This window comes from Neurospora hispaniola (genome assembly GCF_033458365.1).
Source record: "Neurospora hispaniola strain FGSC 10403 chromosome Unknown B0T23scaffold_2, whole genome shotgun sequence".
In the NCBI taxonomy this organism is placed as follows: Eukaryota; Fungi; Ascomycota; class Sordariomycetes; order Sordariales; family Sordariaceae; genus Neurospora; species Neurospora hispaniola.
Genome location: NW_026944407.1, coordinates 259,646 through 271,981, shown reverse-complemented (window position 1 = coordinate 271,981; position 12,336 = coordinate 259,646). Strand labels below are relative to the sequence as shown.

At 52.2% G+C, this 12,336-nt stretch overlaps 3 protein-coding genes across 3 annotated transcripts; 1 reads left to right on the top strand and 2 right to left on the bottom strand.

Annotated features, from left to right (window-relative positions):
* Positions 1-480: 480 nt before the first annotated feature.
* Positions 481-1,483, bottom strand: B0T23DRAFT_393004 (uncharacterized protein; the record flags this gene model as incomplete). The annotated part of the gene is made up of 5 exons (XM_062838045.1): positions 481-685; positions 843-1,059; positions 1,092-1,155; positions 1,293-1,442; positions 1,475-1,483. 5 exons carry the CDS (start codon positions 1,481-1,483, stop codon positions 481-483), a joined length of 645 nt encoding a protein of 214 aa, XP_062694930.1.
* Positions 1,484-2,239: 756 nt separating this feature from the next.
* On the top strand, positions 2,240-8,122 carry B0T23DRAFT_61433 (P-loop containing nucleoside triphosphate hydrolase protein). Its single transcript, XM_062841542.1, has 5 exons — positions 2,240-2,946; positions 3,001-3,030; positions 3,086-3,182; positions 3,247-7,312; positions 7,369-8,122. Exons 1-5 carry the CDS (start codon positions 2,533-2,535, stop codon positions 7,754-7,756), a joined length of 4,995 nt encoding a protein of 1,664 aa, XP_062694929.1. The 5' UTR covers positions 2,240-2,532; the 3' UTR covers positions 7,757-8,122.
* Positions 8,123-9,929: 1,807 nt separating this feature from the next.
* Positions 9,930-11,828, bottom strand: B0T23DRAFT_311848 (DHS-like NAD/FAD-binding domain-containing protein; the record flags this gene model as incomplete). The annotated part of the gene is made up of 2 exons (XM_062834657.1): positions 9,930-11,461; positions 11,594-11,828. 2 exons carry the CDS (start codon positions 11,826-11,828, stop codon positions 9,930-9,932), a joined length of 1,767 nt encoding a protein of 588 aa, XP_062694928.1.
* Between the last annotated feature and the right edge of the window lie 508 nt (positions 11,829-12,336).

Here is a 12,336-nt window from a genome sequence, read left to right as displayed (position 1 = left end):
TGGACGACTATAATGCGGATGATGATGACTAGACAGTTTCATTGGTATTGCCACTTTCTTTGTCCTGGTGATGATAGTTTCCTCCGTGGATGAACACATCCGACCCATCCTTCACAAGTGACCGTTTATATCTAGTACTCCCTCGGCTAAAGATAATGCGTCAATGGCGGCGTATTGTTTGTTTGGAGGGGAGTATGACCCACGACATCAAGCTTAATCATGACGCTCGGTGGGAGGAGGTGCATAGCTAGTTAGGGTTGGCAACTAAAAGCGCTCGGACTCCTCCCACAACCGTACCTAGGTATCGTTCAAGGAAATCACTCGCAGCATGACGGATGCCGTCAACGATCACGATGCAGAGAGGCGCAGGGTTACTGACATCAAACCGGACTTCCGAACAGAGCTCTGGCTGCCTGTCGACATATATTTCCTGCACCCCGGCCGGGCAGTGACTCACAACCAATCTACTCTCATAGTAGTCTATTCCACATGTTGTCGAGGCAGAAATGATATCGGCATCAAGACATTGAAGATATGACAGTGGTCAATGTTGGCAGTCAAGGAAGGCTGGTGGCCCCAGCAGCACGGGATCGTGTGGGTCCATCGTCCTGGACGGATCTGCTCCAGCTGCGTCAGGGAAGCGGTGCCTCTACCCTCTTGGACATACAATGTCTGTCCCCATAATCTGAAGGGAGTTTAAGACTGGTATTTTGGTCAGATAGGCATGAGACGGGAATAAAGTCTTTGATTAGGTATATCTGTTTCTCTCTAACACTTTTGGGGGTTCTCGGATTACGTTTGTGGAATGGGTTAAATAGAGGTGGCCCTGCACAATCACCTACAAGATATTGTCGGCCTGACTGCCCGCCTGGGCTTGCCTGCGTCGGCTCGCAGTAGGTTCTCTTCGGAGCCGGAGCTCCAGTGGCGGGAAATCATCCAAATCACCTTGATGCCGGTGCTCGCGGTGTAACAAGTTGAAGTGAAGCACCAGGAGAGACCAGTGCATGGCTGGCACCTGCACCGGAGCTGACAAAGAAAACCCCTTCGACGCCAGCATGCCTACCTAGAAAAACCAGGCGACGTCCACGTACCGGGAGTATTCTCAGCTTGTCGTCCGTCTTCCATCTTTCCCACCTTGTTGATTCCCAAGTCGCACTGGTACACAGTCGATGTGCCATCAACCGACAACAACACTTCTCTGAATCATTTGTTGTTGTATCAACCACATTCCATCCTTGAACTTCTTCCAGTGTTGTATAACCTGGTAGCTGAACAACCATAACCATACATACCTCCAAGCAATTGAATCGAAAATCGCCCGCTCTCACCTGCCTCACACCGCCCACGCCGTCTGGAAGGGTACGATCGGAGTGGGCAACCAACGAGCTGGCAAGCTCCAGCAATGATATCCGACCAGGCTCGAGCCGCGTTGGGTTTGTGTCCTGTTATTCGTCCTTTCCAAACCCAAACTTACAAGAAACATTGATCTTACAGATCCTCGTCACACAACTGAAATTCGTGCGTTGTGAGCAAAACGGGCAAGGATCGTGACAGCGCCCATCTCACTGGATTAGGCAAGTGTACTTCCTCCTGGCGCTACCATCCAGTGAAAGAGAACATCATTGAAGTGGTAAGATCACAAGACGCGCGTTACATTTCGGTTTCGGTAATTACGGAGCTGAAACCTTGCAGTCTGGGTATCGACTCTGGCGGTCCCACACTTGAGTTCGGAGGTTGCTTCCAATGAAACTGACCAATCAGAGAGTGGGACCGAGCAAGCATTGAGTTGAGGGCAAGCGGGCCTCGTCTGAAGCACAAGCCAGGCAGTGGCCCACTGGCGTTGCTGGTTCTGGTTCACCATTTTCATGGATTCTTCTCCTCCGTCCATCACTGCGATTTTCCGCTACACCATCACCACTGCCAGCCCCCTCCCAGGGTCTCCGGCCTTGACCATTTCCCCCACCACCACTCCTCCCACGGCACCGCGATTGTGAATCTCGGACTTGAAGATTCACTCTGCAGTCTGCTGCCTGGAGGCTCTTAATTCTTCCATGACTTGTGAGTCCAGCCACAGCCGCCCACTGCCCACTGCCCACTGCGTGCCCTGCCCTGCGTATTCGCCTTGCATTTTCCCCATCATTTCGCCCATCGAAGCGGGCCTCGTCGCCCTTGATATCCATCGTCTACCAGCTTGTAGAGGTCGCCAGACCGTCGATTCTTGATGAATATCGCCTCTACAGCTGCCCTAGACCATGGTCTGCTCTCCCGTGCCCTCAAGGCGCCCACACGCGACTGCAATCGCCGTCGCCGTCCGCCTCATCATCCACAGCCTTGTCTCCATCACTTACACGCGAGCCAATGCGACAATCATCATTGAGACTCGTCCGCTGCCCCGATACCGGATTTCTCTGATGATTCCGGGTCGCAAGAGTGGCCTCTTTCCATCGCCCCAAGTAGTGATTCGTAAATGACGCGTACCGTTGGCTGACATCGTCGTCTTACAGCAGGCAGCCTCCGCGTCTAAGTCTCAAAATGTCGACATCTCCCGAATCCGGTCCGGTGTTCGGGCATGTGTCACCGCCGGCGGATGACAGCCACTTCAACTTTACCAACGATACCGAAAGCACGAGCGACCTTTCAGACGTTAATGCCGCCGAGGCCGACCCGAATGACGACGCCGACGCCCAGTCGTATCAGCCTGCCGACGAGGCTGTCTCGCCGATACAAAAACCTGAGCTGACGCTCGAGGAAGCGTCCGATTCAGCAAGTGATAACGACGCGTCAGATGACGGAGACTTTGACGCCCCCGATAGCCCCAGGTCTGCTCAGAGCAACGAAGTCGTGTCTGCCTCGTCGTCCCGCACCGTCGTGAAGCGCAAAGTCGCCCACGCGACCGAGGATGATTACATCAGAGAGAACCCTGCCCTGTATGGGTTGAGGAGGAGTGTACGAATATCCCGCATTCTTGTTGTGTTATACCATGCTAACGACCTACAACAGTCACGCCCTACACAACGCCGTGCGCAGATCGTAAGTGGATCAAGATGAGCTCTCATCGTTACGCCTCTCCTAACCGAGTAAACAGATCGACTCAGATGAGGAAGATGAACCATCCGAATCGGATGCCACACCGGTGTCTAGAAAGCCTGCGAAGAGACGTCGGGTTGAACGCTCGTTGCCTGGTAAGTTTTCATCCGTCATACTCCTCGCCATTTTGTTTCACTGTTGACTTGTCGTTATTTCCAGCTTCCAAGCGTGGCACTCCTGCTCGCCAACCCTCAATCGATGATTCCGACTCGGACACATATGGAGGCGCCAAAGCCCGCAGCTTCCAAAGAAAGGTCCGCAGGCAACAAGAACAGGACCCTGCCTTGGCTTTTAGCGAAAAGAGATGGTCTAGCCGTCGGGCCGCCCAGGTCTCAGCCGGCGCCTACCAAGAAAGTGACGCGGAAGAAGATGAAGAGGACGACTCCGAGCTTACCCCCAACTACTGGTCTGCCAATGTCGAGGATAACTCGCCATACATCGAGAAAATCCTCGGTCATCGTCCTAAGGAGGGTGTCGAGGTCACAGTGGATTCTACGCGACACGACTTTGAATACTTCATCAAGTGGCAGGGACAATCATATCCCCACAACACCTGGGAAACTACGGAAACTGTCGCAGGCTTCCGAGGCTTTCGCCGCCTCGAAAACTATTACAAGAAGGTTGTTGAGTACGAACTGGAGATGCAATTCGGTGGCGACGATATCAGTCCGGAGCAGAAAGAGCAGTGGTACCTGGACAGAGAACGTGAGCAAGAGGCCCTCGAAGACTACACAAAGGTCGAGCGCGTTGTGGCTGTCAGAGACGGTGATGAGGGCACCGAGTATTACATCAAGTGGAAGGGCCTGCAATACGACGAGTGCACCTGGGAAGCCGAGTCTCTCGTGGCCGAACTTGCTCAGGACAAGATTGACCAGTTCCTCGACCGATGCAACCGGTCATGGCAGTCCGACCGCAAGCAAACTAACCCCGATACCCGGTCGAGGATGACCAAATTGGAGAAGCAGCCTGACTATATCAAGGGCGGCGAGCTTCGCGAGTTCCAAATGAAAGGCCTTAACTTCCTTGCTCTCAACTGGGTAAGGGGCAACAACGTCATCTTAGCCGATGAAATGGGTCTGGGAAAGACTGTCCAAAGCGTCTCGTTCCTCAGCTGGTTACGGAATGAACGCGGCCAGGAAGGACCGTTCCTTGTCGTCGCTCCTCTTAGCGTCATCCCCGCTTGGTGCGATACCTTTAATCATTGGGCTCCGGATCTCAATTACGTCGTTTACCTGGGCCCGGAGGCAGCTCGGTCCAATATCCGAGATTACGAACTTTTTGTGGATGGTAACCCGAAGAAGACCAAGTTCAATGTCTTAGTCACTTCCTATGACTACATCTTGGCCGATGCGGATCATCTCAAGAACATCAAATGGCAAGTTCTCGCTGTTGACGAGGCCCACCGTCTCAAGAACCGAGAGTCACAGCTCTACATCAAGCTCAACAACTTTGGCGTTCCTTGCAAGGTCCTCATTACCGGCACACCCATTCAAAACAATCTGGCCGAACTCTCAGCCCTCCTCGACTTCCTTAACCCCGGAAAGGTCGTCATTGATGAGGAGCTTGAAGCGTTGTCTACCGCAGATAACAAAGGTCCGACTGATGAAGAACAGGATGAGGCCAGGCGTATCAGGACCCAAGAGAAGCTCCGCGAGTTGCATCAGTCAATCGCTCCTTTCATTCTGCGTCGTACCAAGGAGACGGTCGAGTCGGACCTCCCCCCCAAAACCGAAAAGATCATCCGAGTTGAGTTGTCTGATGTGCAACTTGACTACTACAAGAACATTCTCACACGCAACTATGCTGCCCTCAGCGATGCGAGCAACGGCCACAAGCAATCGTTGCTCAACATCATGATGGAGCTGAAGAAAGTCAGTAACCACCCGTACATGTTCCAGGGGGCCGAGGAGCGTGTCCTCAACGGCAGCACACGCCGTGAAGACCAGATCAAGGGTCTCATTACAAGTAGCGGCAAGATGATGCTTCTTGATCAGCTGCTGGCGAAACTTAGGAAGGACGGACATCGTGTTCTGATCTTCAGTCAGATGGTCAAGATGCTAGACATTTTGGGTGACTATCTCCGTGTTCGCGGATATCAATTCCAGCGACTCGACGGTACCATTCCTGCCGGCCCAAGACGTATGGCCATCAATCACTTTAACGCCGAGGGCAGCGATGACTTCTGCTTCCTTTTGTCTACCCGTGCCGGTGGCCTTGGAATCAATCTTATGACGGCCGATACTGTCATCATCTATGATTCGGACTGGAATCCCCAGGCCGATCTACAAGCAATGGCTCGAGCTCACCGTATCGGCCAGAAAAGACCTGTCAATGTCTACCGCCTCGTGGCCAAGCAGACTATTGAAGAGGAAGTTGTAAAGCGTGCCCGCAACAAGCTCTTCTTGGAGTATCTTACCATTCAGGCCGGTGTGACAGATGAAGGCAAGGCTCTCAAAGAGCAGTTCAAGGAGCGCGGCCTCAAGATGGACGAGGCCAAGACTGCTGAGGATATCTCGATGATCCTCAAGATGCGTTCCCAGAACCTGTTCGAACAATCCAGCAACCAGCAGAAGCTGGAGCAGCTCGATATCGATGCTATCCTCGAGAATGCCGAAGTTACCAAAACTGATGTCGATGACAAGATCAACCTGAGCAGTGGTGGTATCGACTGGGATAACTGGATGCAGGTCACCGATGTCAAAGTTGACGATCTCGCTCTTGACTGGGACCAGATCATTCCAGCCGAGCAGCTTGCTGCGATCAAGGCTGAGGAAAATAGAAAGAAGGAAGAGGAGTACTTGGCAAGAACGATAGAGGAGAATGCTCCTAGAAAAGCTGCGTTGAAAGGCTCCAAAAAGAGCGCAGAAAACGATCGAGCTGAGCGTCTGGCAAAGAAGCGACAACGCGAGAGGGAAGAGCAGGAAGAGCTCGAAGAGCAACGTGCATTGCTTTCTGATCCCAAACGCCCCCTCAACGAGAAAGAAACCCGAAACCTTATCAGAGCCTTCTTCAGGTACGGTTCCTTGGACGACCGCGAAGAAGAGGTTGTCCAGGATGCTCGCCTTAGTGATAGAGATCGGGACTTTCTGAAGTCTATTATCGAGGACCTTGTCGTTATCAGTCGCCGCGCTGTAGATGCGAACAACGAGAGACTTCGCGAAGAAGAAGCCAGGGCTGGCAAGCCACTGGCGAAGAAGGATAAGAAGGCTGTACTTGTCGATTTTGGCGAGGTGCGGAAAGTCAACGCAGAGACTGTCGTGGAGCGACCCCCTCAGCTCAAACTTCTGCGTCGCGTCCTCCGGGAGCACGCAGACATTCTCAGTTTCAGGCTTCCCGAAGCTTCCAAGGCTGCCGCATATACTTGCGACTGGGGTGCACGTGAGGATGCCATGCTGCTTATTGGAATCGACAGGTACGGATTTGGTGCGTGGACGCAAATCAGGGACGATCCTGAGTTGCAGATGCACGACAAGTTCTTCCTGGAGGAGCATCGTGTCGACAAACGGGAAGAACGAAAGAAGACGGAGGCTGTAGGGATTCAATCCCCTGGTGCTGTTCATTTGGTCCGAAGGTCCGAGTATCTCCTGTCTGTTCTGTTGGCCAAGCACTCTAATGATGCTGCCGCGAAGAAGGCAGTGGAGAACCACCATCGGAGCAAGAAGCTTCTCACGAACAACGGCCATCGACGCGGTGAAGCTAGCTCCATCTCCGGGTCCCCTGCACCATTGGGCGTTAAAAAGTCTATTCCTCACCGGGACCACCACCATCGGACTCTCAGCAACGCGAATGACCGGGGGACCCCCAGGCCAGACCACAAACGGAAGTACACAGATGATTACGAAGAGCGCAGCTCGAAGCATCGTCGGGTGGAAGACGAACGTCGTGGTACAGATAGCAAACTCGACAAGAAGAAGGACAAGGCACCCAAGGTCGATCCCGAAACATTGGAGAAATGGAAGCGGGACAGGCAGAAAGCGGTGGAGCGCTTCCATGAACTTGCCAAGTTGAATAATGATGAGATCGATAGCTCGGACAACTTCCAACTTGTTTGGTCTCTACTTCGGCCCCTCAAAGCGAACATGGAACGCATCATGTACTCTAAGGAACGTTTTCCTGCGGCCAAAGAACGCGCCAAAATTTTGGGAGAGGAGATTCGGGCATTTGGTAATTTCCTTAAGCAGCTAGAGGAGAAGAACCCGCTGGATGGTTTGGAGCCACAGTTCTGGTAAGTCTAGAAACTCCCTCAGATTGTGCTTTCACATTGGCTAACGATAGATACAGGGAATTCCTTTCTTCGATCTGGCCCATCGGTGAGGTCAAGGTGTCGGGCCGAAGACTCCAGCGCATGTTCGGCGACCTTTGCAAAAAGGACAGCGAGAACAAGGAGGATAGATCTCAGAATCTGAAGAAGCCGAGCCGCCAGGATCTGGAAGATGGCGAGATTGCCAGCGATCGCGACGATCGAAGATCTCGTGACCCTTACCGCGACGACCGGCGCGAGGACCGGCGCGAAGAGCGACGAGAGGAGCCTAAGCGGCGCCCGAACTATTACGAGAATGGCGATCGACTCAACTTTTATCGCCATCGTAGGGACATCGATAGGGGAGCACCGATCCGTCACTCATGGCAGAGCAGCCGCAGTCCCTCTCAGCAGCAACGGCCTTACTAGGGGAACCACCCTCTTCTCCCATCTATAATTGTTACTCAGCTCTTGCATTGTCTGGCGTACGGGTTTAGATATCTCGACTGGGGTTGTTGTTCTGATTTTCTGCTCCTCTATCCTCATCTGGGAATTGACAAGTACACGGGCGGGCGTGGTGTTACATTGGAACGAGCGATACCTGTAATGAGGAATTATTGATGTTACAGAAAGGGCGCGCGCTTTTATGAAGGGTTCAGCATTATCCTATCGCTGATGATGGTTGTTTTCGTTGTTGTGTATGGTTTTGCGGAAACCGCGTGCGCCGACGTAAAAGAAAGGCACGCAACCGTTCTACTCGTCAGGCACTCATCAACATGCCTCAAACAGTCTTGGTTTTCTTCTTTTTTTTTTTTTTTCCTTTCTTTTTTTTTTTTTTTTTTTTTTTTTTTGTTCAGTTATCTCAGCAACATAAAATTGAGGGGAATGGATGGATGGTTGGTTCTGAGAGCGTACAAAGAAGGGAAATAACAAAACTTGATCGAATTCCTCTCGCAAAAATTTGAGGATCACATATTTAGGACAGCGGGATGATGGTGGAAAGAGAAGGGACCGTGCGTCGTCATTGTGTTTTTTTCCCCCACTTATCTTCAGTCGCCGAACACGCCCTAAACTTAGAAAGAGAGAGAGGAGAGACATTGAAATGATATCCATAATAGCATCGTCGATCTGTACTTTTCTCTTCTGTTTAGTTGTGTGTTGGGGCGTTCAACTTCATGATGGTAGGTAAAGATAAAATATGAGTGTGTGTTGTTGTTCTCTATCTGTCTATCCTCACCTGCGTATCATTCGATGGAGGGTGTATGTTTTGGGGTCGGAGAAAGGGATGATGACAGAGAGTTATTAGTGACAATAAATGAGTGGTTTGGCATTCTCGGTATCGATGGTGGCACTATGAGGCCACGACATACACGGGCTCAAGACGGGTTGCGGGCGATGCATTTACGATCACGGTTATAGACAGGCACGCACGCTCAGAGGCGAATACCACGGCATATAAGCAACGTCCAGGTATGTTCGTTCCATGTTCTTCATTATTCCTGTCTTGAACATTTTCACCCCGCTATGCGTTTGTTTGTTCAATTGACTTTCTCCATGACCATTTCACGTTCACCCATCCCAATTCACCCCTGACCTTGTAAACAGCCAACTCAACGCACCATCACAGGAGCTAAGTGAATTCAGCTCCAGGCCCGAATGATATAAAAAAAAAAAAGGGCCCTAATATGCAAACTTGAGCGACACGAAGGTATGTTGGAGAAAAAAAAAAACATACAGCACCTGGGATTCGCTGGTCGTCACCGACCCAACTACTAGTCAAGCGATTGGTGGCTTATCTATGGGAGAGCGGACGGGATCCCGAGTTCTCCACCATCTATGGCCGTATGTGCTAACTCTTACTCAACTAGAAGCTTATGTAGTACAGAACCTCATGGTAAGCCGGCAGGATCGTACTGTGTAATAATTGTGCAGTGGTAGCTGGATGGACAGACGGTAACGAGGGTCGGAGGGAAACAGTTCTTTCTTTGGCTGTGTGACTTGGCATGCCCTGAACACTCGCCCCTACCGATGCTATATTGTCTTGCTTACTCCATGTTCACGGTCTGTAATAAGTTGAGATTAGTCTGCCGTAATTTAGCTAATGATATATACGCCCCAAGGCAGCTGGGTGCCATCTCACAGAGACACACTTGACGCACGATTATATCATGAACGAAACCAAGTCGTAAGATTTCTCCTTGTGTATTTCCACCATTGTAGGACGTCGTGTCCTACAATGATGTGCTTTGACCTTGCTTGGTATTCTCTGTCCGTCCTCTTAACGTACACCTCCTAGAAGAAAGGAAGAAAATGAAGAGAAACTGAACCCATCCATAATCAACCACCCAACCAAACCGACCATCCGCTACCCGTGACTCTGTCCGTCGCTATTGTACATCGACGGGGAGAGACCGGATACTTGAAAACGTAAAGATCGCCCATATGCCTTTTGCTTGATACGAGTTGGCTCCTTGCAAAACCATGTGCCCCAAACCGCTCTCATGTTTCTTTATGGTCAAGACTGCCGAACCCCCTCACATATTTTGCCCTCTATAACCCTAAATCAATCATGTTTCACCCCACTCCCGTTTTGGTCCAAGCCTTAGTCGATCAGATGCCCTATACCCCGAGGCTTCGACTTGGGCGAGATAGTCAGCGTAATGTCCCGCCCCGAGCCCGGTGCTCCCGACTGGCTTGAGCCGACACTAGGTGTTCGAGACCTGCTTCTCGTAGTCATGGTTGGGCGAGGAACTTTCACCGCCGTTGGCCGCAGGGACGGAAGCACTGTGGGCACGTCCTTGTCGAAATCTCGAGGCGGCGAGGACAGATCTGAAGACGTGTCTGGGTCAAAGGGAATCTGTTTCGCGTTTTCCTTCCCTGGAGCAGCCACAGCTTTTGTGGCCTTGAAGGTACGGTTGATGGCGTTCTGGGGTTTAACAACCTCCTTCTTCTTCGTCTGCCGCGGCTTGCGCTGAGGAGCAGAGCCAGGCAAGGGTTTGCGCCCAGTGGCAATCGCGGCGCTGACAGGGGTCGTCTCTTTGGAGGACGTGGTTTTGCCAAAGTTAAGAATGCTCTGCTTCGCTGTGGCCTTGGTCGTCGGTTTCCGCGCAGGAAGAGTGGCACGGGGCTTGGGGCTCGCGCTTGGTGTCGGAATCCCGCCTTGTTTCTGTGTCAACACCTTCGCAAGCAGCTTTTCGTCCTCGTCGTCTGACAAAGGTGACTTGCGCTTGCGTTGAAGGAGTACATCAACCCTGCTCTTGCTGAGCGTAGCCTCTAGCCTCTTTTCCTTCTTCTCATCCACCAGCCATGTTGTAGGATCCCCTATATCCTGCTGATCCCATCTCGGTAGATTTACCAGCTCAGCTACATCGTCGCATTTCCCCCTGATGACGTAGTCCCAGCAATCTTTGAATTCCGCTCCTTGAGGCTCTGGGTCAATGTTGATCCAGGCTGTGATACCATCCCGACGGCTCCTGGTCAGCTGACACATCTCCTTGACGAGCCTTCGAACGCCAGGAATCTTCAGAGTTGTGCCGACAACGATGACTGCGTCCGGAACCCTCTTCAAATCCGCCTTTGAAACGTTTCCGATGGCCTCCTCGTCAGGGTTGTACTCGTTGTACAACACAATTCTAGGCCGTAGCCTGCCAATGCCGTGACTCCGTTTGCCGGCAAATGTTGTCCGTACCTCATCCTGTTCCTTGCACTTTGCGCACAGAGGAGCTTCAGAGCCTTCGAAAAGCTCGGCATTGAAGGGCTCCAGGTGACTGCACTTTGTGCATACCATCTTCTCCAACCCACCGTGCAGCTGGACGGTAACTGGCCACGGACCCTTCGCGTTCAGAGGGACGTTGGTGGCTAATGGTGGCATCTGGGTATCTAGCGTATCTATATTTTGGGTGTAGAGTCGTAGTAGTCGCCCCTCCTCAGCCATGGAGGCTAGCATGTGATGAAATGGTGTAGGCTTCGCCTGTGACGTCAATTGCGCCAGTTCGCGCACCATGGTGTGGAAGGACTCAGTAGAGTCATCGTGCTTGTACACAGACGCGTCGAAAAGATGTTTTCCGGAAGCCTTCAGCTTGTGCTGACCTCGTAGCGTCGCGAAGAGACCGGTTGACGAGCGGAAATCGGGGACTAAAAAGCGCGTCAGCAAGGTCTGAGAAGAAAATGGCGCGTCATGGACTATCCAAGATGCGGAGATATTGAAGGGAAAGTGAAGGGGGGGGAGAAAAAAAGGGGGAGGAGGAGTGTGAGGGAATGACATACTCCCAGCTGAGACGGATATGCCAGCACCAGCAATGACGACAATCTTCTTCTTTCTCCGCAAAGCCGTCAATAATCTGTCGAGGTTCTCATCGGCCTCTTCCACACGATTTTCAAGATCGATCCGGTCTGTGGTACGGGGCCTTGGCGGTGCGGCGGTGCGGCGACGCTTCGTCGGAGGAGGTCCATCTGTGCGGACCTGGATCTCCTGGGCCGAATCTGAATCGGGCCCCTTCATGGGGGAAGCACTGCCAGAGGGTATCGAGCTGGAACTAGGGGAGGGATAGCGGTTCGAGGCATCGAGCAGCAAAGGCGTAGGAGGCAGAGAAGGCGACTGAGAGAGAACTGAGAGAGGAGAGGAGGGAAGAGAGCCTGACGAGGAGGAGTCGGACGGTTTCGGTCGCAAGCAGTCCATAGCTGCTGCCTTTAAAGGCGCGTGTCCCACTGCAGGTTCAATTGCTGCTACGTCTTCTCCAGCTGCCCTGCAGTATCTGAGCGTGACTAGTGTTGGGCGGACGAGGGGGTGGTGACGGAAAAAAGCGTTTGCGGTTTGTGGGTCAAAGGTTTGGTTTTCGCGATGCTATGTCATGGCTGAATCGGGAGAGGCTCTTCTTCAAGTCGATTCAGGTTGTTGTCGCGGTCGTCTCAATGGGATGGACAAAGGAGAGGCAGCTGAGTGGCTTGGTAAGTCGATGTCTTGACTTGAAAAGATGGACGAAATTGGAGAGCTTGAGTCGAGGTCCTGC